Consider the following 27175-nt stretch of genomic DNA (forward strand, 5'->3'; position numbering starts at 1 on the left):
TAGTGAAGGGAAGGGACGCGAGTGGTGCTGTGGGTTAAACCAGAGAACCTAGGACTTGCCGATCAGAAGGTTGGCGGTTCGAATCCCCGTGACGGGGTGAGCTCCCGTTGCTCGGTCCCTGCTTCTACCAACCAAGCAGTTCAAAAGCACGTCGAAATGCAAGTAGATAAATAAGTACCGCTCCCATGGGAAGGTAAACAGCATTTCCGTGTGCTGCTCTGGTTCGCCAGAAGCGGCTTAGTCATGCTGGCCACATGACCCGGAAGCTGTACGCCGGCTCCCTCGCCCAATAAAACAAGATGAGCGCCGCAACCCCAGAGTTGGTCACGACTGGACCTAATGGTCAGGGGTCCCTTTACCTTTTACCTTATAGTGAAGGGAGAGGAATCTTGCTATCTAACTAGTTATTTTTATACTTGGCCATAGTCCCATTTCTCTCCTCAAAAAAGGAACTTGAGTGAGTTAATGGTTGTGGACGCTTAAGAGCACTGCTATAGAAGTTCTTGATTCTCAGTACCCAGGTTGGGCTTGCTCAGAATGTGTCATGCTGAAAAACCGCTAGCTGCTGCTGCTGCCCAATGTCAGACATCTCTGATTTTCTCTTTTGATGCCCAGCAATAGATGAAATTCGATAGGTGAAATGTGAATTGTTGTGTCAGGCTGTAGGCTAGCCTCCTCCAATCTGCTACCCGCCACAATTTCTGGCCAACTCCCATCAGCCCCTGCCAGCACAGTAATCATGGTAAACATGGACTCTGCCATTACTGGTTTCCAAACCTTCAAAAGTATCACTTCTGCTGCAAGTTCCCTTCAGAAGCAACCTTTGCTTGACTTCGTTGCAATGCTAATGAGAAATGTATTGAAAGCCAGCATGGGGGGAGTAACCATTAGAGTCAAACGTTGTGGAAAATTGGATCCTCCCTTAAAGGGGGCACATGTTGTGGTGAGATCTGGCAACCAAACCCTGTGTTGTGGGTGGGTTTTATTGAATAGGCACAACACACAATTGGTAGGTCCCTTGATGCTGAGTTCAATCAGCCCAATGGGATGCAGTCCAGATGGTTTGAGGGACCTATTTATGCCCATGCATGTGACCCAGAGCTTCCTCTTTCGGAGCGTGCATTCGGAACACCCACCCACCTCTCCCTATTTTTAGGGCTGTGCGCTTGACCTTGCTATGCCGCCATGTGTTGTCTGTCATTGGGACAGGGGCACGGCAGGAATTTTCCCCACTTGGCTGATTGGCTGGTGCCATTTGGGTTTCTCCTGCTGCATAGCAAATCATCACAACTTGTAAGGTTGTGGATATGCTCTGATTCAGGTGATAGGGATGGGGGAACGCTCTCGCCATCCCTATGTGAAGGGCATTCCGTTAAAGGAATCCAGGGACTCAATGGTTTGGTCAACCCTGTGAGGGGGTTGTGCCCATGCCTGAGTCCAGGGGGACATCTGGGTGGTGGACATAGCCTGTTCCCGGCTTTCTGCCTATCCGGGTATTCACCCTAGGCTGACCTATGCTGGTGCCCTGGGTCAGCGCTACCTGCAAGGGTGCAGGGAGCTAGTCGAACCAGAGCCTATGCAACCAATCATTTTCTGTAATCAATAAAGTTGTGGCCTAAATTCTGCCAAAAACCAAACCAAAATTTGAGTATTGTCTGAATTTATTTAAGGGGGAGGTTTCAAGGTCTGAACACGCAACCACAAATTAAGACTCAGAAACAGAAATAAGATTTGTTGCAGCTGTATTTCAGAACATGCGCTGCGAGATAAGAGCAAACCTCTGTTTCCCTCTTCTGATCTTAACTGGAGTCTAAGTTCTCCATCCCAATTTCCGTGCATGCCTCTGTCAAGCACCTGCTCAGATTTACTGAACCAAGAAATACAGGCCACTTAGATGGCAGTGTCTCATCAGCGCAGACACATAGCTGGGCTCTCTGCATTTTCAGAAGAGTGCTCAGAACAGCTCGCAGCCTTTGCCACTGTGTGCGGAAAACTTTGCCATTACAGTTATTACTATTATTAGAGTCACTTTTTATTGGGTTTTATAAACAAGGATCGTAATAAACGATACAAATAAATAGACCAAGCTTTATCACGTCATTTGCGTATCACAAAAACAGCACAATTAAGACTGCTGTAATATCTGCAACATTTGATCTATTATTAGTGGTCAGTGTTCTTGGTTCATGAATTGGTTTAGACAAAAACAAAGGGGAAACAGGATAAAACAGAGTTAACAGATAACATTCAACATTGCATAACTAAATGCCTAAACAGGAGCCCTTGTGGTAGCACAGTCGTACCTTGGTTCTCAAACAGAATGCGTCTATTGGCTGCCGCAGCAGCAAGCAAGAGGGCTAATGGCGGCGATCAGGCAGCTGCAATGTGAGCAGTTGTGTGCTGTGTTCTGGTGGCTGAGCGATTTTCGGCATCCCCCCCCCCCCAACAATCAATCGGCCAATCACCACTTACAATCTCGGGCTCACGCCAAAAAAACCATTTGCACGTCCCCCCTCAGCACTACCCGTGTATAAAAAGGTAAAGGTACCCCTGCCCGTACGGGCCAGTCTTGACAGACTCTGGGGTTGTGTGCCCATCTCACTTAAGAGGCCAGGGGCCAGCGCTGTCCGGAGACACTTCCGGGTCACGTGGCCAGCGTGACATCGCTGCTCTGGCCAGAGCCAGAGCCAGAGCCGCACACGGAAACGCCGTTTACCTTCCCGCTGGTAAGCGGTCCCTATTTATCTACTTGCACCCGGAGGTGCTTTCGAACTGCTAGGTTGGCAGGCGCTGGGACCGAACGACGGGAGCGCACCCCGCCGCAGGGATTCGAACCGCCGACCTTTCGATCGGCAAGTCCTAGGCGCTGAGGCTTTAACCCACAGCGCCACCTGCGTCCCGTTACCCGTGTATAAGATGAGCCTCAATTTTGAACCTCATTTTTGGGTCAAAAAAGCTTGTCTTATACACGGAAAAATATGGTAATTCCTCTATGGTCTTCATGGAGCCTGCATGGCAAATGGCTTCTTCAAAAAAGTGTCTTCCAAGGAGAGGATAAGTGGGTCATTCATGTCACTTATTCCTATTGGTGGGGCAAGGAGTGGACCACCTCAAAAGGAGGAAACCTACCGGAGAATTTCAAATACTAACCTGGATGTCACAATCTACAGTCAGACTCTCCATACATCCACGCACACCCACCCACCCACATACAACCTAAATACTTAGAATTAGTGCTCACACCTTAGGTTGGGGGAATATGAAAGCTGCTCCGTCAGATGAGTGGCAGGGTCATTTCATATCAAGTGGTCCAATTTTTGATGATTTTTTTTAACCTCATGTTTTCCAATTTTCTTAAAATTTTGTACACTTGTTAAAGGATCATAACTAAGTTTAAATCTAAAATTTTAAATTTTTATCTCATTCAGTTTTTGAGTTATGAGGGTTTGAAATTTCAAAAAATTGACAATTTTGGCCTTGCAGGACTACACAAAAACCTTAAAAGCTCAGCCTGGAATTGATATGTTTCAAAACCAATCTCTTCAGAACTTCATGGGTTTTAATATGATATAGCATATGATGGACTTAGTTTACATTTTAAGGTTAAGTTACATAATTTAATCTTTTTAAAAGGCTATTTTTTTAAAAAAAAAGATTAAAAATTCCACAAAAATATATTGATTATTTCCTATTTCTAAGAGCTTCCTGCAAAAGTTGTTCTTGTGATCTCAAAGGGATCACATTAAAAATAATATACTGTATGTACATGTTGGCCTTATTGTGCTCTAATTAGGGTCTTCTTGGAGGAATATTTAACAGAATAAACAAGACTTCAAACAATAATATCCATTACTTCAGGCATTTCTTCAAAAAAGTTATTCAATTAAAGCAGGGGTAGGCAACCTAAGGCCTGGGGGCCGGATCCGGCCCAGTTGCCTTCTCAATCCAGCCCACGAACGGTCTGGGAATCAGCGTGTTTTTACATGAGTAGAATGTGTGCTTTTATTGAAAATGCATCTCTAGGTTATTTGTGGGGCATAGGAGTTCGCTCATTTCCCCCAAAAAATATAGTCCGGCTCCCCACAAGGTCTGAGGGACAGTGGACTGGCCCCCTGCTGAAAAAGGTTGCTGACCCCTGAATTAAAGGGCATCTGAAAAGCTAGCCAGTCTTTTTTAATGTTTTTTTTTTTTATTCTGTTGGAAGCCACCCAGAGTGGCTGGGGCAGCCCATTCAGATGGGTGGGGTACAAGAAATAAATATAATCGTTGTCGTCGTCATCATCCTGCGCTTACTGGTTCTGTTTCATTTCCCCGGATACACCAGTGATGCTTACAATACTGTTGGTTGACTACTGCATGTCCTATAGTAACCCAAATTTACAATGAATTCTGATCCATCAGATACAGTTGAAGTTCCTGATTAAGCTGTCTAGGCAGTTAGTTTACTATACTGGCCACAGATGAAAGCATTTAAACACACTCCATACAGAATATAAGAATAACACCTATGTTATCTCCTTATCTATAATCTACTCACCCAAAGGAAGCAACTATGACAGACGTTTATATCCCCATTGCAAAGGGATCTAGTAACATTTCCCATCCCATTACCTATTACATTTCTTTTTAGTCAGATGTGGAACATTTCTCATGCCCCCCCCCCCGGCTCTGCATTTCATAGCATCCTAGAATTCGAAGGGGCTCCAAGGGTCATCAGGGCCAACTATGCAATGAAGGAATCTCAACTAAAGCAACATTCTCTTTCGCTATCTAGTCAGGCTCCAATATCAAGCTTTGCTTATTTTTTTCTGCCACGAAATGGTAAATTTTGTGTGTGCCATGAACAGGGTAAAGTTAAGCCTGGGCTTAACCCACCCACGTTAAGGTAAGTGGAATTAATCGTGCTTTCCTGTGCTTGGATCATGACCACCCTTGATCCAGAATGATGCTTTAATCAAAGATAATGACAACCTAAGCAGTTAAAACCTTTTAAAATTTTGGCCCATAGACATTCAAGGCGCTAAAACTGAAGAAATACCAGAATTTGATATATTTATGCACAAGCTACAAAAGCACAGGGCTTTTTCTGATACGGTTATCAAATTTAAGTACAGTGGTGCCTCGCAAGACGAAAAGAATCCGTTCCGCGAGTCTCTTCGTCTTGCGGTTTTTTCGTCTTGCGAAGCAACCCTATTAGCGGCTTAGCGGATTAGCGCTATTAGCGGCTTAGCGACTTAGAAAAAGGGGGGGGAAGCGAAAAAAATCGCAAGACTCGCAAGACGTTTTCGTCTTGGGAAGCAAGCCCATAGAGAAATTCGTCTTGCGAAGCGCCTCGAAAAACGGAAAACCCTTTCGTCTAGCGGGTTTTTCGTCTTGTGAGGCATTCGTCTTGCGGGGCACCACTGTACAAATTCCAATCACACTTGCAGAATCAAAGCCAGTGTTGGACAACCAAGGCACTTACTATGGTCATAGAGAAACTAAAGTACAGAAGATGTAGATATGAAAATCAGTAGTTTGACCAATTCTTTCCTCCCCAGTCAGATAAACTTTAGGGGCAGGAGGAAAGGGCAGCCTCTGTCCCCAAGGCAGATGAACATTGAAGCCTTTATAATCTCTGTAGCTATTGACTGGAAGAGATCTGGCTTCAGTATATTGAGTTGAGACCTCTTTAGCCATACGCTAAGATGTTTTGGGATGCCTGTTGTTGTTGTTGTTTAGTCGTTTAGTCGTGTCCGACTCCTCGTGACCCCATGGACCAGAGCATGCCAGGCATTCCTGTCTTCCGCTGCCTCCCACAGTTTGGTCAAACCCATGCTGGTAGCTTCGAGAACACTGTCCCACCATCTCGTCCTCTGTCGTCCCCTTCTCCTTGTGCCCTCCATCTTTCCCAACATCAGGGTCTACAAAATACAACTTCTCCAATGTTTAAAAGTTGTCAACACGCTAGGCCTAGAGCTGGCACAGGGAACCTTTGGTCCTCCAGATAGAGGCTCCAAGTTGCCCCCAAGTTTGAGGGGGCCCATCACATGTGTGATATCTCATGTGTGTGTGCGATGTTGCATTTTCTGGAAGAGGCTGAGCGCTCTGGAGGAGCAAGATACTGAAGCTGCCCTGTGCTCAGCTCCACGCTCATTCTCCTGCACCCCCTCAACACTGAGGGGGCCTGGCTCTCTTCCAACAAATACTGTGGGGGCCAAAGAAGATGCCTCAACACCCAAAAGCTGACATGCCTGCCTCTGGATGTTGCTGAACTACAACTCCCATCATCCACAGTTACTGGTCTAGAAAGACAAAGACTGGAGGTAGTTCTATGAGTGACTGGAGCGCATCAGATGGAAATCTGTCAAGTGGAATGAAATGCTTCAACGGAAGGCCCAGTTCACATTTAATGTTCACATTAAACCATAGTTTGCTTTAACAATGATTTAATGCAGGCATGCCCAAAGTCCATTTTGGGGGCCTAATCCGGCCCACCGGTCAGTTTAATCCAGCCCCTCTGGCAATTTACTTCCTGGGGTAAAATCCTAAAAAAAAAAGGGTCAACAACTCTGGTCGGCCCTCACACACGTTCACTTCATCAAATCTGACCCTCTCTGAAAAAAGTTTGGGCACCCCTGGTTTAATGTGACATGCGGACCAGGCCATAATATAAATAGACTGCATATACAGATGGGGAATGGACACAGAAGGTTTTACAAACGACAACACATCTGACTTACTTCCTGCACTAGAGTTATTGCTACACTATACAGAATTATGTAGAAGTTAATAAATAATAATAATTTTATTATTTATACCCCACCCATCTACTTCTACTACTTATATAAACCAAAGTAAAAATATGTGGTGGATTTGCAAACATCTCGCAGCATAAACAATAAACAACAGTTCTCAAATAACATGCATTAAAATTAGTTGTTTGCACAATGAGGCCTCAAAAACTAGAATTCAGATTCAGGCTCTCCTCTGCCCAAATCCAGAAGCACCTTTCAGGTGTCTGCCCAAAGGCCTTAAATCAGGCTTAGGCAAACTAGGCCCTACTGATGTTGTGGGACTACAACTCCCATGATCCCTAGCTAACAGGACCAGTGGTCAGGGATGAGGGGAATTGTAGTCCCAAAACATCTGGCAGGCCGAGTTTGCCTATGCCTGCCTTAAATGATAAAAGACAAAGAAAACAGTAAAGAAAACTAAGGCTTCCTTTCTTCCAGTTTACATCAACTAGAAAATTACAGTTGACTACTTGTACAGATGTTGCACAGAATATTTGACTTCATTTAAGGAATCAAACCTATTTTGGAGCATTTCTTAACAGCTAACATGGTCCGCAAGCTGTAAAGCAAAACTGTCTTAACTATATTGGGAAATTTTGCAATAATTCTTGGAATTATTTTATCATGAAGAGCTGGCAGATTTGGTTTAGACACATAAAATATGATCAAAATCAATGCAAATCAAGAGAAATACCTTGGTGACAGGAAGCTCCTTGGATTTAGATTCGAAGAGGTGCTCTAGTTTGGAAGTGTCCACCTTAATAGGCTCCAGTTTTGACCACAGGAATCCTTTGCAGCGCTTGTTGTTCTTACACTGCCACTCAAATGGCCTCACCTCATTCCAAAATAGACGGATTGTTTTTTTCTTTTTTATAAAGGCTGGCTGACCTCTGGGAAGAGGGGGCGATCCTAAACCCTGAGGAATGCCGAAGAGGGATGGGGGTGCCAATAAATTACCAGAGGGTGGGGGTGGAGGAGGACACCCATAAAACAAGGGAGGGGGTGGAGGAGGCAAACCTAAAAAGGAAGGTGGGGGTGGAGGAGGGGGAGCTAAGGAGTCACCAGAACCCATTTCCACGTCCAAGATGTCCACATCATCCTCATCCCGTAAATCTGTAAAATCCATATCTTTGATTTTCAGTTCTCTGGGATTGGCCATGAGTTGGTCCCAGATATAGTCAGATTCCTTCTTAGGCTGCACTGGTGTTTTTTCAGAGACCTTTTCACTAAAATCACTCTCAGGAAAGTTGGAGGTCTTGGCCAGTTCACCATTGTTGAATCTTTCTGCAAAGGCCTTGACGCTGCCCTGGTTGTCCAAATTCCCAATCTCCATTCTTTTGACACTTTCATCTTTGGCCTGTTTGGTAGCCTTCAGAACTGAGATCCTACTGGCCAGGCTAGTGATAGAGTCTTCACTTGCCTCCACCATCTCCTTTTTCTCCTCCTTCTCCTCCAGCTCTTTATCTTCTTCATCCTTGGGCTTCTTGTTATGGGCATACAACATGTCCAACATGAACCTCTTGTTATTGAGAATGTTGCTGCACTGGTCATTCACACCAACATCTTGAATGGTCTGTAACCATGGACCTGAAACCACACATTGAACGGAACTGGGTCAGGAGGTTGTTCAAATAACAATAATAATGATTTTATTATTTATACCCCACCCATCTGGCTGGGTTTCTCCAGCCACTCTGGACGGCATTAAAATTTTCCCGATACAGGGTTGCCTTCAGATGTCTTTTAAAAGTAAAGACAGTTGTTTATTTCCTTGACATCTGATGGGAGGGCGTTCTACAGGGTGGGCACCACTACCAAGAAGGCCCTCTTGCCTGTTCATAAATACATGCACAACAACATGAAACTTGGAATGAATGGGGCTGTCTGGGAGAGTTAGAAATAAAACAGCATATTCCTAGGTCCTACATAATCTGGGTTTTGGGAAATCTTTCAGGTGAAAGCTTAGTTAAGGAACGAAAAGGAGAAAACTATGTATTTGACATTGCTTTTTTGCTTTCATTAACAAAACAAAACAAAACAAAACATATATAATTTCAGTATCTTTGAATCTTTTGATGTCCCCCCCCCCCAAGTTTTTAAGGGCCAACGTGCTGTTCTAAACATACTGCCATGGTAACTGTTCTGCGCATAGGTAAAAGGTAACGGTAAAGAACCCCTGGACAGTTAAGTCCAGTCAAAAGCAACTATGGGGTTGCGGCGCTCATCTCACTTTCAGGCTATGGGAGCCGGCATTTGTCCACAGAAAACTTTCTGGGTTATATGGTCAGCATGACTAAACCGCTTCTGGCGCAACGGAACACCATGACAGAAGCCAGAGCGCACGGAAACGCTGTTTACCTTCCCGCCACAGCGGTACCTATTTATCTACTTGCACTGGCGTGCTTTCAAACTGCTAGGTTGGCAGGAGCTGGGACAGAGCAATGGGAACTCACCCTGTTGGGGGGATTTGAACCGCTGATCTTCTGATTGGCAAGCTCAAGAGGCTCAGTGGTTTAGACCACAGCGCTACCCATGTCCACCCATGTTGTTCTAAACATACTGCCATGGTAACTGTTCTGTGCATAGTAAGCATCGTCACCTGGATGATAACTGAAAAGCGATTGGTATCTTACACTCAACGATTCTGGACATTAGTGAAGTTATTGAAAAAGCAAGGAAGCACATTTGAAGCCTGGTTTTCTCAACTGGATTGATAATTTCAGGCCAGAGTACTAGGGAGGACAGGTATGATGGTGCAAAGAGGAGCACTGTTGATTGAGGCAAAGGCAAGTCAAGTAGATGGTGTGCTTAGTTTTATTGTTGTGCCCAGTTACTGTTTTGGGGCTTTCAATAAGTTCATATACATGAACAAAAAACACTGTACAGTGGTGCCTCGCAAGACGAAATTAATCCGTTCCGTGAGGCTCTTCGTATAGCGGTTTTTTCGTCTTGCGAAGCAAGCCCATTGACAGCTTAGCGGATTAGCGCTATTAGCGGTTTAGCGGCTTTTAGCGGATCAGCTGATAAGCGGCTTAGCGGCTTAGGAAAAGGGGAAAAAAAGGGGGGGAACCCGCAGGAACTCGCAAGACATTTTCGTCTTGCGAAGCAAGCCCATAGGGAAATTCGTTTTGCGAAGCGCCTCCAAAACGGAAAACCCTTTCGTCTAGCGGGTTTTCCGTCTTGTGAGGCGTTCGTCTTGCGGGACACCACTGTATTACTGAACAGTTCCAGAGCTACCAGCACAGGGAAATTCTGAACTTTGACAGCAAGGGAGCTATTGAATTTCTGAGCCTGCCTGGCCAAACTCTGGGAAGCTTCCTGACTTACAATAAGCCAAATTTTATGCAGACTCCCTTTATAATCTCTTTGCCTAAGTCCTAGACTCTAGGTCAATGCATTTTAGCTAATGCGATTTCACTAGATGCCAGTGCAATGAGGTTTTGCTGCATGATGCCAATGCAATACAGCCAATTAGATTAAGCTATATGAAAGTAAGGGCAACACTTTGTGCCCTCAATCTGGAAATTTCTGGGTAAAAATAGATTGGGGGGATGGCTCTCAGCAGCAACAATGGAAGCAGGCTAACTGCTATCAAAGTCATGAGTAGGTACTAACAGGTAGTATAAAAAGCGGAGGCAAGTCTCGGGGAGAGCTTTCACGAAACATTTTATCTTCCTCAAAGGCACACATCTTCAGCTAAAACAGCTTGCTTGAGAATTTCTAGCTCAGCTGTGCTCAAAACACCCATTTGTGTTCATGAAGCCCCCAAAAATCCCCATGATGGGCAATTAGCTCCTTTTCCTTTATATTTGGTTTATTGAAATGTCAAACTGAGGAAGCACAGAGGAAACTGAATGTGTTCCCAGCCAGCATCTGGTAAAAAGAAAAAGTCTCAGGATTTCCCCAAAGCGAATGGAAGCCTCTTATCAAGTACAATGGTGCCTCGGTTTATGAACTTAATCCATTCTGGAATTCCGTTCTTAAACCAAAACTGTTCTTAAACTGAGGCGCGCTTTCCCTAATGAGGCCTCCTGCCACCGGTGCCCTTCCACCGTTCGGATTCTGTTCTTAGACTGAGGTAAAGTTCGCAAACAGGGACACTACTTCCGGTTTTGCGGAGTTTGTAAACTGAATACAGTGGTACCTCTGGATGCGAATGGGATCCGTTCCGGAGCCCCGTTCACATCCTGAAGAGAACGCAACCCACGTCTGTGCGTGCCACAATTTGCTGCTTCTGCGCATGTGCGTGACATCATTTTGAGCGTCTGCGCATGCACGAGTGGCAAAACCCGGAAGTAACGCGTTCTGTTACTTCTGGGTAGCCGTGGAGCGCAACCTGAAAACACTCCACCTGAAGCAACTTTCACCTGAGGTATGACTGTAGTTCGCAAACAGGGCTGTTCTTAAACCAAGGTACCACTGTATTTGTTCTTACAGCAATAGTGATGCAGACATCTTGCTCCCCTTTGTGGCTCTCGCCAACACACTGAGAGGAAGCCCCTAGTTTTCGGCCTGCTAACAAGCTGGTGCAGGGTGAGGGCATTTCAATTCATTTGCAACTCAAGATTAATTTTGTACCCATCTCAACCCTTTCATCTCGTCATTAAAATGAGTAAAATGCCTTTCTAGAACCTCTCCTCTTGCGCTCTTATAAATGTCTTCTTTAGTATTCTCAGTAGCATCTGCTAAAAAAGACAAAATCATGCCAATCTATTTTAATCCTTTTCCAGAACTGAAGTGAGCAAAAGACAATACGGGAAATAAGAATCAGAAAATTCCATTACAAAACCAAGGCGCCATTTCATTTTCCTTATTGCAGGGTTGGGAAACCTTGGGCTCCTGGGCCAGATCCGGGGGACCATGCACTTCCTCCCATTGCCTGGCCTTGATTTTAGAAAGGTCAAACCCATGAAAAACAGCACAAATGCGGAAACTTGCATGAGATACAGATATGGAGCAACTCTCTATTAACTATTTCACTCCCTCTCATACATTCATATCCTTACAAAAGTACAGAGAAACGAAACTTTAAGAAGAATATAACATCCTTTGGGTATGTTATATCCTTTGGGTATGTGTCAAGAAAGAAACAGTCTTTTAAAAGGGGCAGTAACTTTTGTAGAGTGGGTTTGGACACTAGAGTCCAAAATGTGATTTTCATTTTCTTGCATAGCTTCTAGAGAGTGAAATATTTTCTTTCCCAGATACCTCTTGGGCTGCATATGCTGCATGCTGAACACATTAAAAGAGAAGTGCCTGCCAAGGTTACACACATTCTACATTGAGAAAAGTGGAAATCTGCACCTAATTACTGCAGCCCCATAAAAGTGAATGTGAATATCCGATTATCTGATAAAAAGAAGGATAGCAGAGAAAACAAGGAGAGGCACTACTGATAAGCACTCTTGCCCTTCTCCTTAGAAAGGTTAATGAGAAGCAAGGCCATCTGTGATTGTGATTTCACTCTGAACCTGCTAAGAGTGACCACTAGGGATGGAAGAGGCATCGTGTGGACAAAAGCCCTCCAAACATAGCAATAAGTTGTCAAACAGTTATTGCAGAGTTGTCATTTTAAGGAAAAGGGGGAGTTTGATGCACAAAATGTTCTGTATTAAGTTACAGTGGTGCCTCGCAAGACGAAATTAATCCATTCCGCGAGTCTCTTCGTCTAGCGGTTTTTTCGTCTTGCGAAGCAAGCCCATTGACGGCTTAGCGCTATTAGCGGCTTAGCGGATAAGCAGATAAGCGGCTTAGAAAAGGGGGGGGGAGGAAAAAAAACCCGGAGGAACTCGCAAGACATTTTCGTCTTGTGAAGCAAGCCCATAGGAAATTCGTTTTGCGAAGCACCTCCAAAACGGAAAACCCTTTCGTCTAGCGGGTTTTCCGTCTTGGGAGGCATTCGTCTTGTGGGGCACCACTGTAATTACATGGAATCGGGAGAAATATACGATAGCAAGGAAGGCAGCAACTGAGGAGGGAACAATGATGAACCCTACCCCAACGCCATATGCAAAAGCGCACCAGTCTTTGAGCCTTTCAGTCAGAAGCCACATGCAATTATAAGCCAGGTGTCTGGGATTTAAAGTGGGGAAGAGTGAACTGTCATGCTAGGATCTGAAGTAATACGTGAACGGATAATTCAGAAAGACCTACGCATCTGAAAATGGCAAAACATCTTTGGCAGACAAGTGCCCCAAACATGCAGCATCACATTTCAGCAAGGGGGGGGATAGCAGGGAAGGTTTTCCACAAGTCGAGACCCTCTCCTAAAGGCGAACTTAAAAGGAGTCTTGAAATGTGAATCATGGCTGTTTTCGTAACAAGATTCTAACTAGTAAGGAAACTTCAAGAATACTATCCCCACGGAATAATGCCTTTTAATTAAAGTTCTGCTTCTTCTGTGAGTCTGCGCAGAAAACCTCTACTGAACCCTGTGCCCAAAATGTCTAGGAACTGAGGCTTTCAATGGAGGACACACCAGTAAACAAAAACAGATCAATACTTCTCTTACAACAAATGTTAAAATGAAGCTGCTGTTTTAAAATTACAAAAAAAAGGTCAACTGTTATGGAGAAAATACTTCACTTTACCAGTTTCATTGTCACTGGCCAACTTTTCCTCCCTTTCCTCCCTCTCTAAAGTGCTGCTTGCTGAGGATATGCTGGATGCAGAACAATTGTCTTTTTCATTCACTTCTTCATTCTGCCTCTCTTTTTCACTTAGTATTGCACCTTCTTCTGCCTCTTGCTCTGGACCTTGCGCCACTCCGCTTCCTGGCTCCACCTCTGCAACCTCTACTTCTTGGGGTGTTTCTGCCCCCTGCTCCAAGTCTGCCCCGTCTTCCTGCTCTGTTTTTGTTTCTGCCTCTGGCTCAGGTTCTGGTTCACATTCAGGTTCACTGGCACTCACTGGTGAAAAGAATAATGGAGAAAGATTCGCTTAAAAACAGTGTTTCGTGCTTCGCACAGTCAAGTGAGTTCCATCAGCCTTCATTTCTCCAAGTGAGTGAAAAGAGAAAGGGGTCTTGGTATCGGAGGCTGCTTTTAAGAAATGGCTGAGTGTGGCATTCGCAGGGCAGAGCTCATGTAATAGCCCTTGAAGGAGGGCCTTGCTCATGAGACACACCGGAAATCTGCCATTTTCTGCTTGAATAAAGTTTGGTCAAACTTTAAAGCATTTATAAGTATGTGTGTGTATGTGAAATTTCAACAATACAGTGGTGCCTCGCAAGACGAAATTAATCCGTTCCGTGAGGCTCTTCGTATAGCAGTTTTTTTGTCTTGCAAAGCAAGCCCACTGACAGCTTAGCGGATTAGCGCTATTAGCGGTTTAGCGGCTTTTAGCGATCAGCTGTTAAGCGGCTTATCAGCAGATCAGCTGATAAGCGGCTTAAGGGCTTAGGAAAAGGGGGGGGGGGAGGGAAAAAAACCCGCAGGAACTCGCAAGACATTTTCGTCTTGCGAAGCAAGCCCATAGGGAAATTCGTTTTGCGAAGCGCCTCCAAAACAGAAAACCCTTTCGTCTAGCGGGTTTTCCGTCTTGCGAGGCGTTCGTCTTGCGGGGCACCACTGTCTAAGTACAAATATTTAATAATCCCATCTACACTGGGTGCTAAAAGGTTACGAAATGACTCCAAACAAATTATTATTTCCCTCTTTAAAAGCAGGGAGCAACAGGAAAAAGGGACAAGATCGTTTTCGGTTGCTGTATGCTCTGTTGTTGAAAACATGTTTAGGTAAAGGTAAAGGGACCCCTGACCATTAGGTCCAGTCGTGGCTGACTCTGGGGTTGGGGCGCTCATCTTGCTTTATTGGCCGAGGGAGCCGGCGTACAGCTTCCAGGTCATGTGGCCAGCATGACTAAGCCACTGGGCTCATCTCGCTTTATTGGCCGAGGGAGGCGACGTACAGCTTCCGGGTCATGTGGCCAGCATGACTAAGCCACTTCTGGTGAACCAGAGCAGTGCACGGAAATGGCGTTTACCTTCCCGCTGGAGTGGTACCTATTTATCTACTTGCACTTTGATGTGCTTTCGAACTGCTAGGTTGGCAGGAGCTGGGACCGAGCAACGGGAGCTCACCCCGTCGCGGGGATTCGAACCGCCGACCTTCTGATTGGCAAGCCCTAGGCTCTGTGGTTTAACCCACAGCGCCACCTGCATCCCTTAAAACATGTTTAGAGTACACATGTGTTAGTTTTATTAGAGCAGCACAACTCTGAAAGGGCAGTGTCATGCACTGTTGACAAGAAGCATATGTTCCCTCATGGCAATTTATTTCGGAATAGCTACATAAAGCACTGGCTTGGCATCTGGCACAAATCTAGCTTCTAGCTGTTTGGCAAGTGGCATAAATTTGTCTCTTAACTGGCGTCTGACACATATTGTTGATGATGCAGTTGATCTCCTCCACCTCATTTGATCACTGACAGAGTGAAATTTAGTCATCATTTTCAGCTAAACCAGCAGATTTTCACATGCAAGATTTCTATATTGCAATGTAAAGAAACTAGAAGGCACCCACAGGTATTCAGTCAAGCAGCTCACAGTTCTCAAAGACAGAACGGCCATGCAGAAGTGACAGAAATGTGAATATGTATGTTAATTTTGTGTAGTTGTGAAATCACCTCTTGGTTAAACTACGATACAGTTCTAGATTTTTCCTTCTGACCGGCCTGGCAGTTCTATTTTTGCGGTGTACGCAGTGTCAGAACAGAGACTGCAGTGATCTTTTCTTTTCTGATGAGAATTCAGATGACTCAGAAAGGAAGAGAAAAGGAAAGGAAAGGGAGTCCAACCTAAGCAGTGTAACTTTATGGTGGAAAAATGGGGACCATCTGAAAAAAACACCACTAAAAAAATGAGGTACTGCAAAATTAGTTTAAGACATTAGTGGGCATTTGGGACACACAAGGTATTAGGAAGTTCTCCTGCACAAATCCCACTGAGATGAACTAGACGTGAGCAAGAGCACTGTTTTGAGGTTACTTACTCAGGAGTACATTCTGATTAATTACGTCCTGAATCTCTAAAGTATGGGTAAGCAAACTAAGGCCCGGGGGCCAGATCCTGCCCAATCGCCTTCTAAATCTGGCCTGCGGATGGTCCGGGAATCAGCTTGTTTTTACATGAGCAGAATGTGTCCTTTTATTCAAAATGCATCTCTGGGATATTTGTGGGGCATAGGAATTCATTGTTGTTGTTGTTGTTTTTTTACAAAATATAGTCCGGCCCCCCACAAGGTCTGAGGGACAGTGGACCAGCCCCCTGCTGAAAAAGTTTGCTGACCCCTGCTCTAAAGGGAGGTCAGAACATGAATTTCTAATGCCATGCAACAAAGTCTATTTTCAGATTTTTCAGCAACAACTCCTGAGAGGTGGATGACTATTAGGAAAAACGATTTTGAGATTTGACATATCTTCTTAATTTTCTACCTCTCAAATGAACTGACTCATAGATATAGATATAGATATGAGCTAGTATATCAGCAAAATTCAAGTTCACCATGTAACAACAATGTAAATAACAATGCCAATTTGAAATACAGCTGAAGCTTTTGGGATGACCCATGAACAGAGAACTTGAAGCTTTTCTGATTCTAGCAAGATACACAGAATGTAGTTCTACAGATCATGAGAGCTACATCAGTGATGGGGAACATGTTGCTCTTCAGATGTTGTTGGATTCTAACACCATTCATCCCTGACCACTGACCATGCTAGTTGGGCTGATGGGAGCGAGAGGTCAAGAACATCTGAACAGTCCCATGTTCCCCATTCCAACTGCACACTTCTGATTGCTAGTATTGGTGGCAAATTCTTATTTGGAGGAATTAAAATTAAAAGCCCTTGAGAATTTGCCAACATTACTAATATTTCAGTTGGTCTTTAAGGTGCTACTGGAAGGAATATTTAGTATTTCAGGCTGACTCTAACTGAATCAGACCAGAGTTGGGTCTGACTCAAAATAGTGAGAGGTTTTATAAACTTGGGGCATTTCTTGACAGGGACAATGGAATTCAAGTTCTCTCTGCCCCCTAGAATTGAATCAGGAGGCAGAAAAATCTAGACTTCTGTCCTCTGGTGCATTTCACTGCCTCCACCACATGCAACAGTCCCAAAACTTGCCAAGTCCTCCCCGCTAGGAGTTTCACAGCCTATGAATGGAGCCAAACTCTACCACGGATTACCAGATGCTGGGGACAAACAATAACGGAAAACTATCCCCTTCATAACCTGCTTGTGAACTACCAAAGGCAGCTGAATGTTGGGTTACTACATAATCTTTTGTCTGACCCACCCTTCACCTACAATTCCCATCAGCCCCAGAAATCACAATTGGTGCCACCTAACCTGACCAGGTATGGGAAGGCTGGTCAGACCCATTTAGGAGTTTCCCCATGAAAAAAACGGCTAACATGTCACACAGCAGCTGTATCCAATAGTCTTTCTATCCATTCATTCATCCAGCTACAGTGGTGCCCCGCAAGACGAATGCCTCGCAAGACGAAAAACTCGCTAGACAAAAGAGTTTTCTGTCTTTTGAGGTGCTTCGCAAGATGAATTTCGCTATGGGCTTGCTTCGCAAGACGAAACCGCTTGCGAGTTCTTGCGAGTTTTTCCCCTTCCCCCCCTTTTTCTAAGCCGCTAATAGCCGCTAAGCCACTAAACCGCTAAGCCGCTAATAGCCGTGCTTTGCAAGACGGAAAAACCGCAAGACGAAGAGACTCGCGGAACGGATTAATTTCGTCTTGCGAGGCACCACTGTATTTGGCTTAACTGTAGCAAAAATTCTAAGCAGTCTACAGTTTTCACATCTAGATTAGTCAGTCAGACATTCTAGGAACTTCTGTCTCACAGTTTATTTCCTTTATTTACCAAGGGTTCAGTCTACATTTTAGACTATTCACTAACCTACTGCATTTTTCTGGTAAGTCTGGAATTGTACACCCACTTACAAGGGATTAAGCCCCAATTAACTTAATAGGACTTACATTTCAGGAGACATATATAGGATTCCACTACTAATGAAGCATCTGCAGTTTTGATTTTGCATTCAATCATTTCCCATAAATAATGTAGGTGGCCTCTTTTAGTATGAAAAAGGGGAAACAAACAGAATTGCTTTGTGCATGTCAAATATACATGTGTGTATAACAACTGAAGATGTAATTTCCCCCTTATTTGGGGGCAACGTTTGTTTTCTAACATGACTTTCATTCTCATGGACCAAGCCATCCCATCTTCCCTGGAGAAAATCAAGATTCCACATTACTTGTAGGGTTTTTAAAAATTACGGTTGTTGTTTTTTATATATAGCATAAACAATCTGGCCAGATTTGTGAATTGAGTAGTCTTCAAATTTCTCAAAATCCCATTACGGAAACGAAGCAAAGTTTTGGAAATGCAAATAATCCAAATGCTATTGAAAAGTGTGGTGGAGATACGTAATGTGGAGCACGTGAACCTGCGTGAACTCTCGGTATTTGGAAAACAGACTGTCTTCATGGGTAAACAACGGATTTGAGAAAGGTTGCTCCTAATTTCTCAGTGTGCTGCAGCCTTTCAAAGTAACAATGGAAATGTAAGTGCACCTCTCCAACATTCAGATGGGACTTGTAACCCTTTCTGAATCCAAAATATTCACATTCATTCAAGTGAATAATTTTTGCTGGGAAACTAAGATCAACAGGGTTTCGTTCCTTGTAATTATGCCTATGACAGCAGTTTCAAGGCATGGACCATCTGCATTCAGAGATCTTTACAGAGATGGATGTTTCCCTTAACACCGTCTTTATCTCATTCACCTGTGCAAATTTCCACAACATTGCTCATTTGCGTCAGGTGCCCCTCTGGAAAAACCCTAAACACCTGCCATCTGCTGAAAGCAACTCCACACATCAACCACAGAGAGTTAGCCTATGCACCTGTTATAAATCTATTCCCCACACATACCAAAGAGCTCCATTTTATAATGTAATGTTTGGAAGGAATCCCAGAGACATATGCTAAAATAATCATCATAAAAGAGATAGTTGCTCTCCATGCAGAGATTTGAAAAATCCTAATGGTAGGGGGAAATGAGGTGAGTTGTGTGTGTGTGTGTGTTTTTTTTAAAATCCTGACACTGGGCTTGAATAACTGCCATTCTGAATAAAAGTGATTTCACAGACACACAATCTTTGCAGGAACTCTCCAATACTGAGAAAAAATAGAAACCATGCAAACTAAAATCAAGTTTGACAGCAGCACACCCTAAGTCAGCATACAATATCCATTCTCCTTCAGATGGTAGTTCTTTAACAGCATGCTTCAAGCAATAGCAGCCAACAAAGCCAAAGAGCTCAAGTCATAGAGGCATCATCAAGTCAAAGTACATGAAGGGCTGTCAGATAGATCTTGGAGCAGTTTTGTTCTGGGTTGCACCAGAGGGCCAGACTTGAGCCAATGAGCTCAAATTACAAGGAAAAGAATTTAGACTGAAAGCTTGGAAGATCTTTCAGGTGGTGCAAGCTGCTCAACAGTGGAACAGTCTACCTCAAGAGGCAGTAGACTCTCCTTTGCCAGAGATTTTAATGTAGAGATTGGATGGCTACCCGTTGTAGTGGATTTCCTGAATCAGCGGGGGAAGACCTTTGATGTACCAACTCTATGATACTATGATAGTGAGAAGTGGCATTCACCATGCAGCAGCCCCAGAAATATTCATGCATCGTAACAGAAAGTATTTTCAGTATTTGATTCCTGCTGAGGAAGAAGTGAACAATCTTACCTTCAAATACAGAAGTCACATATATAGACAATGCATTCATCATCAGATTTCCAAAGAAACTACGTAAGATGCTGATCATGTGCATAAACCAGCCAAAATAAGTGTTTTTGTCCCCCGGATCTCAATAGGAATGATTTAGGCATGTGCTTTAACTCATCATTGAAATAAATGTGATTTAACAGTGATTAATGGGGGTTAGATAATGCTTCTGATTTCTTCTTCACTTTTTACCCACGTAATTGCATTTGGTGTATTATAAACCTATTAAGAGTTCTGCTATACATCTAAGATTGTATGCATGCCACCCCCACCAATAAAAACAACTTTTCATCTCTGTTTTCCCATTCACTATTGCCTTGCCACTTATTTTGGTACCAAATCATCACACCAGAGATTCCTTAAGCATAATAATAATATTAATAATTACAATTATATTTTCACCCCATATTTCCTATTAAAAATTAAAAATATGATTAACAATAATGTAAACCTAATACATATAAAATATAAATTCAGGAACATTCGAATTGGAATGTGTACACGCGAGTTTGCCACTTTCCTGTCACCAATTTTGAAATTCTCAAGAGTTTCAAAAGCAGCTTGGCTCTTGGGGTCAAGGGGACAAGATGTTAAAAGCCACCCAAGGTACACATAGGCAATTCCAAGGTGCAGTCTAGCTAAAACTAAACATTTTAAGTCCCCCATGCTGATATCTTCCATTGAAGCCAATTTATCTAACATGTTTAATTTTAGCTGGAGCACATACTTTCTACATACTTTAAGTGTTTTGACTTTGTGAGCATTGATATACCAGAGTCACAACACCAAATGCAATCAGTGAAATCAGAATAGCATACCAAATGTTGTCATTTGTTTGTAAGGTATCAAACCTATATCTAAGAGAAAGGATTGACAGCAAAAATATCAACATTTTATGAAACCTTGAAATCTATACTGGTGTATCTGCTTAAAGAACTGAGAAGCAATTAAGAGATGCCAATTCCCCTATCAGAGTTCATTGGCACTTACCTTCTGAGGTCTGAGATGCCCTGCGAGTTGTCACAGGGGACTTTGGCTCCTCCTGAGAATCTGTTGAAGTGGGGCTCGCAGATGTCGGAATGGGAGAGGTTGGGACTGAAGAAGAGCCCAGGTTCAAGGACAAGTCACTCTTGCCCCGACATAAACTCCGACTTCTCAGCTCCTTCTCATACTCTTCAGCTGCCAATTTCTCCAAGTATTTGTATCTGGAAGTCAAATTCCAAAGGGATTTCGTAAAGAAGGAGAAAACGGTTGCCGGTGCTTGTTTATAGCTGAAGCACCTGCGAGGAAAGTTCTGACTTCCTGACGCGTGAGGTACACGGCAAAACTGACTGCTGGGCTAAACTTTGGTGGGAGGGGGGCCCGGGATGGAAGGCACCAGAGCAAAGGGGGGGGGGGGACGGACGGACGAAAAACAAGCAAAACCCAGAGACGTTTATAGTGCTGATGTCGAACAAAAGGATAATATTAAGCAATCCTCAGATGCTGAACTTTGAAGAAAATTGTCTTCTTCCCCATGGAAACATTTACCAGCTCTTCCCTTTTCCTTCACAAAAATGTCTCTCAGATCCCCAAATGTTAAAAGACCCAGTCTTGCTGAAGAGAAAGGGGAGGAAATTTTAGTGCCTTGCAGGAAAATAGATCTTGCAGAAAATAATACCACTTACAAATGTTTGGACTAAAAACTGTCTGAGTCTCTGAACCTGCTTCTATTTGCTCCAAGAGCAGTGCACTGGAATTCACTTTGTTCTCTCGAGCGTCTACAATGGAAACTTTTTTTTTTAATTCTAAAAGATTTCTCGGCCGGACTCAAGACATTCAATAGCTTGGATATGACGTCACATATAGTTTATTCATCAAAGTCAGTTGAAAAGAACAAAGATACATCTGTTTTGCATTTTAGGCAGGCAAGACTTGCTAACTGTTTATTAAGACCAGCTACCAATCATATTCTCCATACAATTCTTTATATGTTCAGACCAAAATAGCTTCGGAATATGTGTGTCTTCCAGATGTCTGCTAATTTTATCCACCATTATTTGCCCATGGAGTACATTAATTGATGCAGATGTAAAAGTAGGCTCCTAACTCCGTTTGCCCTACTCAGAAGCGAACTGCTCACAAAGGTGAATCAGAACTAACTTCTTGCATCCCTGACTCTGTTTGGCTTCCAGTATCTGACTGCACTAAGCATTTCATAACAATACGAAATGGGGCAAGATAGAGATCTTCCTTCTGTATAATTGGAAGCATGCTTCAGTTTTACACCTGAAATGGTTTACAGTGTGAAAGAGTAAAAATTACCTGGCTCAGAGGACCTCACCTCCCGCGTGTCACTGTTTGAAAAGAGGTACACACTGACAAGAGACTAATGCAGAAATGCAAATGCAATGGGAAGCCTCCCCTGAGTGTGGGCGATTCTGCTGCATCTTGCATTAAGAGGGGTGGAATGATCCAATCGCGCCTAATGCAGAGATGGAGTAGATTGCCAGATCTCAGTGGAAGCTGACCGGAAAGCAAGATGAGTGAATCATGCAGATGCACAGCAAGCAGTCTCCTCCTCCTTGGGGTGGACGCTTTTAGGAGCCGATATAAACAAGGAAAGGTTGCGCTAGTGAACATTGCATTCAGTAAGGATGAGGCTGCATTGCCACCACCCCCGGAAAATAACAGTGCCTGTTATTCAGGAAATACTAAATTATATAGTCAATACATGCGTACACATGTAGTTCCAAGTGCACAGCCATTGCAGATACGAAGATATCTTTCATAAACATTATGCCACATGCAGCGTTGCAGGATCTGGTTTCAAGGGTGTGCAAAACCATTTTCAGTAACATAGTCAAGCTTTTTCTCAATGTTAAGCAATTAGGGTTCCATGTAATGTAGAAGTGCCCACAGATTTTGGAAAGTGATTGTAAAGGATGGCTATAAAATAGGAAATGTTTCTAGCATTTATAGTATACACAGCCAGTTCAATAGATTGTGATTCTCTATGAGAGCTAAGCTGTTACCTCTCCCAAATGAATAGATCATGGGTAGCTGGGCATGTTTAGCCTGGAGAAGAGGAGGTTAAGGGGTGATATGATAGCCATGTTCAAATATATATAAAAGGATGTCACATAGAGGAGGGAGAAAGGTTGTTTTCTGCTGCTCCAGAGAAGCGGACACGGAGCAATGGATCCAAACTACAAGAAAGAAGATTCCACCTAAACATTAGGAAGAACTTCCTGACAGTAAGAGCTGTTCGACAGTGGAATTTGCTGCCAAGGAGTGTGGTGGAGTCTCCTTCTTTGGAGGTCTTTAAGCAGAGGCTTGGGACGCAGGTGGCGCTGTGGGTTAAAGCCTCAGCGCCTAGGACTTTACGATCGAAAGGTCGGCGGTTCGAATCCCTGCGGCGGGGTGCGCTCCCGCTGCTTGGTCCCAGCGCCTGCCAACCTAGCAGTTCGAAAGCACCTCCGGGTGCAAGTAGATAAATAGGGACCGCTTACCAGCGGGAAGGTAAACAGCGTTTCCGTGTGCGGCTCTGGCTCGCCAGAGCAGCGATGTCACGCTGGCCACGTGACCCGGAAGTGTCTCCGGACAGCGCTGGCCCCTGGCCTCTTAAGTGAGATGGGTGCACAACCCCAGAGTCTGTCAAGACTGGCCGGTACGGGCAGGGGTACCTTTACCTTTTACCTAAGCAGAGGCTTGACAACCATATGTCAGGAGTGATCTGATGGTGTTTCCTGCTTGGCAGGGGGTTGGACTCGATGGCCCTTGTGGTCTCTTCCAACTCTATGATTCTATGATTCTATATCTACTGCCCACTAATGCATCTTTCTTGATGGTAAAATTTCCTTACTGCCCACCAGTGCCCGATGGAAGGAGGATTCAGCTTGTGCCATAGAACCCCCTACTGCCCCACCTAGAATCCTGAAACGCCCACTAGTGGGTGGTAGGGACCAGGCTGACAACCCCTGGAGTAGATGTATTCATAAGTGACACAGGTAGCAGGGGTGTGTAGCCTATTTGGATTGAAACAGGCAGAGCAGTGGGTCTGCCTACAGCTTGGAATCATGGCTGCAGTGCTATCTGACTCTTCCGTGTTGTACTGCCACCTGTTCCCTCCCTTAGTAGGTTAGGAGAAAACCATTCCAAGGGATGGCGAAGGAGGGCTGCATATGCTTTGGCACATTTGCCAAGAAGGTTGGCCACCATTTCTCCAAAGGATCGTTTATCTAAAACATGGTGAAGTAAAGCTAAAGCTAAAGCTAAAGGTAAAGGGACCCCTGACCATTAGGTCCAGTCACAGACGACTCTGGGGTTGCGGTGCTCATCTCGCTTTATTGGCCAAGGGAGCCGGTGTACAGCTTCTGGGTCATGTGGCCAGCATGACTAAGCCGCTTCTAACGAACCAGAGCAGTGCACGGAAACAACGTTTACCTTCCCGCTGGATCGGTACCTATTTATCTACTTGCACTTTGACGTGCTTTCAAACTGCTAGGTTAGTTAGGAGCAGGGACCAAGCAACAAGAGCTCACCCCGTCGCGGGGATTCGAACCGCTGACCTTCTGATCGGCAAGCCCTAGGCTCTGTGGTTTAACCCACAGTGCCACCAGCTAGCTAGCTGCAAGGAAATGGTTGGTTGGCATCCATCTGTCTCAGGAGACAATGGATGAGTTTGCCTTTGAGGGTGAAGTCAAACTGTTGTAGGGCTATAGTGCCTGCTGTGGCTGTAGAGTCTTGTAGTGAAAGACATGTTTTGTTGCAGCTGGGGCAGATGAAAGTGCCCGCTTGTGCTGCTGCAGATGCACCATGGCAGTTCTTCTCTCTGCACTCCTGCCAGCAGTCATTCCTCCTCTGGTCACTGCTACGGATGCATGGCCTGACTGATTGTATCCAGCCTCTGTTTGTCTTTTGGCAGGTTGTAGTTTTAGGTATTTTTTTCAAATGGTGTTTTGTATTTCTGGAAACCCTGGGGATCTCCCAAGCATTTTTGATATCAAACCTCTTATTTCTCAGTAACCCTTCCAAAACTCGCCGCCTGACTTCACTATTAGAAGGAGCGATGTTTGGACATTGGCATGGACTGAAGGATGGGGAACATATGCAATGTGTGCAACATGATCAATAAGTCCTATCTGCTTAAAGAGGCAGTCATGTTAGCCTGTCTTTCTGCAAATGATACTATAAAAATTGCAGGTAGCACTTTGCTCTCGTATTATTGAGGCTATGTGACTTTTACCTATGGCTGTAGAAGCTCTCTACATGGGATTCTTAGTTTCTCAAAACTCAAAATAGAGTGCTGTCCTTCCTTCGCCATTCTAGCCATACAACAGCCACCTGAAGGTCTGGTGGAAGTTCTGAATCAAACCTAGTTTCCAAACTCAGCAGACCTCCCATGCCACTTCTTTTGCAGATTTCTCCGCTATAGGCTTCTTGTGAAGTAGCTGAAAGTCTTGGCTGACAGTTTCAGAAGTTTCTCTCTCCCTCTCTCCCTCCATCTCTCTCTCTGCAATCCAAACAATTATTTGTTACATGCCCATTATTCAGTAATGAACATCTTCCTTTATCATGTCTGTGCTTGCCAGAATGAAATAGCACATGCATTTCTGATTTAAGCCATTCTTTACAAGTCTAACTGGAAGCATGTTTACAAAACCATGCATCTCTCAATAAATGACATAAGAAATGTAAAAAAGCAAGTAAGCCAAAAACAGTGTTAAGTACCGACCTCTCTTCTCTTGCTTGTCTTAGCTCCTCTCTTTTGTCTAGATAATTACGACTAAGAAACAGAGGTGCATAAAGTTACAGGGAAAATAACTTAAATAAAAAGCAGGAAAAGAAGAACATAGCAAGCAGTGAAAGAAATGAAAGCAGCTAAAGTAAAAGAGCTCAGATTAAAATACATTCTTTGGTAGAAGAAATCTGTGATGATGGGTGTAATTTTTAAATGTCAAGGACACATTGTCACACACACACTTCTTTGGTACTATGCTGATAACTGGTGTTTTTCATAGGAGAATATGTCACAAAATCCTGGTGTGGGACAAAGGTTTGAACCTGTGGCCTTGGCGTTATGAGTGCCATGCTCTAAGCAAATGCCATTAAGTCTCCAACCTGCATCAAGTTTTGACCTGAGCTCTATGTCTTGAGAAACGTATCAAGATTTATAGTAAATATTTTTTAAAAACCACACACACAAATATTTGTTCAGGTGTACAGCCACCATAGAAATGGCAACAATTAACATTCAGTTGTTTATTTCATGGGGTGGTCCTAAAACCAATCGGAGATTCTTTCCAAAGATTATGTGAATTGCACTGTGGGGGGCAGTCTTGAGAATCCATTATTTGATAGGTAAACGGTAAAGGGACCCCTGACCATTAGGTCCAGTCGTGACCGACTCTGGGGTTGTGGCGCTCATCTCGCTTTACTGGCCGAGAGAGCCGGCATACAGCTTCCGGGTCATGTGGCCAGCATCACTAAACCGCTTCTGACGAACCAGAGCAGTGCACGGAAACGCCGTTTACCTTCCCGCCGGAGCGGTATCTATTTATTTACTTGCACTTTGATGTGCTTTCGAACTGCTAGGTTGGCAGGGACCGAGCAACGGGAGCTAACCCCGTCGCGGGATCCGAACCGCCGACCTTCTGATCAGCAAGTCCTAGGCTCTGTGGTTTAATCCACAGCGCCACCCACCTCCCTCCATTCTTAGATAGGTGACAGTTAAAGGGCAAGTTCTCACTAACTTATTGTCCGGGTGACATCCCTTCAGATACCTCCACACAAAAATATTCCCTTTACATAGATGACTATTTCATTAACAGGCCAGAGGCAGGGGACTCTTTGGTCTCCTTCTGACTTTACTGACTTCTTAGTCACTGATAAGTTGTTGAGCTTTTCTGTTTCATTACAGAACTAGCAAATTATTTTTCTCTTTTGGAAATTATTAGGGCATCATCTTGCACTACTATGTTAAGCAGATTTACACGCAGATCTCATAACGAAATGATGATGAAGTAGGTCTCACCAGCTGAACACATTTAATCCTATCGATGTCATAGTGATTTTTCTGCCAAACAAATCCCATTATTGCGGGGGGGGGGGGGGGAATCAGCAGCACGCAATGAAAACCGATTTTTCATGTTTTTAAATAAGCATTTATCTGTATGTGGTCACAAACAGCTTCTGAAGTAATCAATGTGGTTCAATAGACCTAAGAGAATTGACAATGGATTGAAAACTGTGAAGACAAGGGATTATATATAATCAACTTTTTATTTTGTTCTGTGTATATTGCAATGGTTTTTGTTGTTGCTATGGCTGATGGCTGACACAAATAAAGTTTCATTCAATTACCCTGTGAACCGCCCTGAGACCTGTGGGTATAGGGCGGTATACAAATTTAAATAATAATAATAATAATAATAATAATAATGAAAATAATAATAATATTTCAACTGACTCCAGATACTCCAGCTAATTGACAAGGGCTACAGGGATTTAAATGTGTCAAAGCTATGAAGAGCAGTATTTTATGAAATGCACTTCATACTGCGTACTCTGTGACTTGTGGGAATGGAAACTGAGAAATACCCAGACAAAT

The 27175-nt window shown here is 43.9% G+C and overlaps 1 protein-coding gene across 10 annotated transcripts in view; it reads right to left on the reverse strand.

The window, feature by feature from the left end:
• FHOD3 (formin homology 2 domain containing 3) overlaps nt 1-27175 on the reverse strand; it is a 340976-nt gene that overhangs the window by 47892 nt on the left and 265909 nt on the right. For 7 of the 10 annotated variants that reach the window (XM_079949216.1, XM_079949224.1, XM_079949223.1 and 4 more), the window contains 4 exons: nt 25301-25351; nt 20575-20789; nt 13367-13684; nt 7471-8363 (listed from right to left, as the gene is read on the reverse strand). In XM_079949216.1, the coding sequence (XP_079805342.1) occupies nt 7471-8363; nt 13367-13684; nt 20575-20789; nt 25301-25351 (1477 nt within the window). The remainder of the gene's footprint in view (nt 1-7470; nt 8364-13366; nt 13685-20574; nt 20790-25300; nt 25352-27175) is intronic. The other 3 variants (XM_079949220.1, XM_079949218.1, XM_079949221.1) reach the window with 3 other exon arrangements.

This window comes from Podarcis cretensis (assembly GCF_951804945.1).
Source record: "Podarcis cretensis genome assembly, chromosome: 13".
Classification (NCBI taxonomy): Eukaryota; Metazoa; Chordata; class Lepidosauria; order Squamata; family Lacertidae; genus Podarcis; species Podarcis cretensis.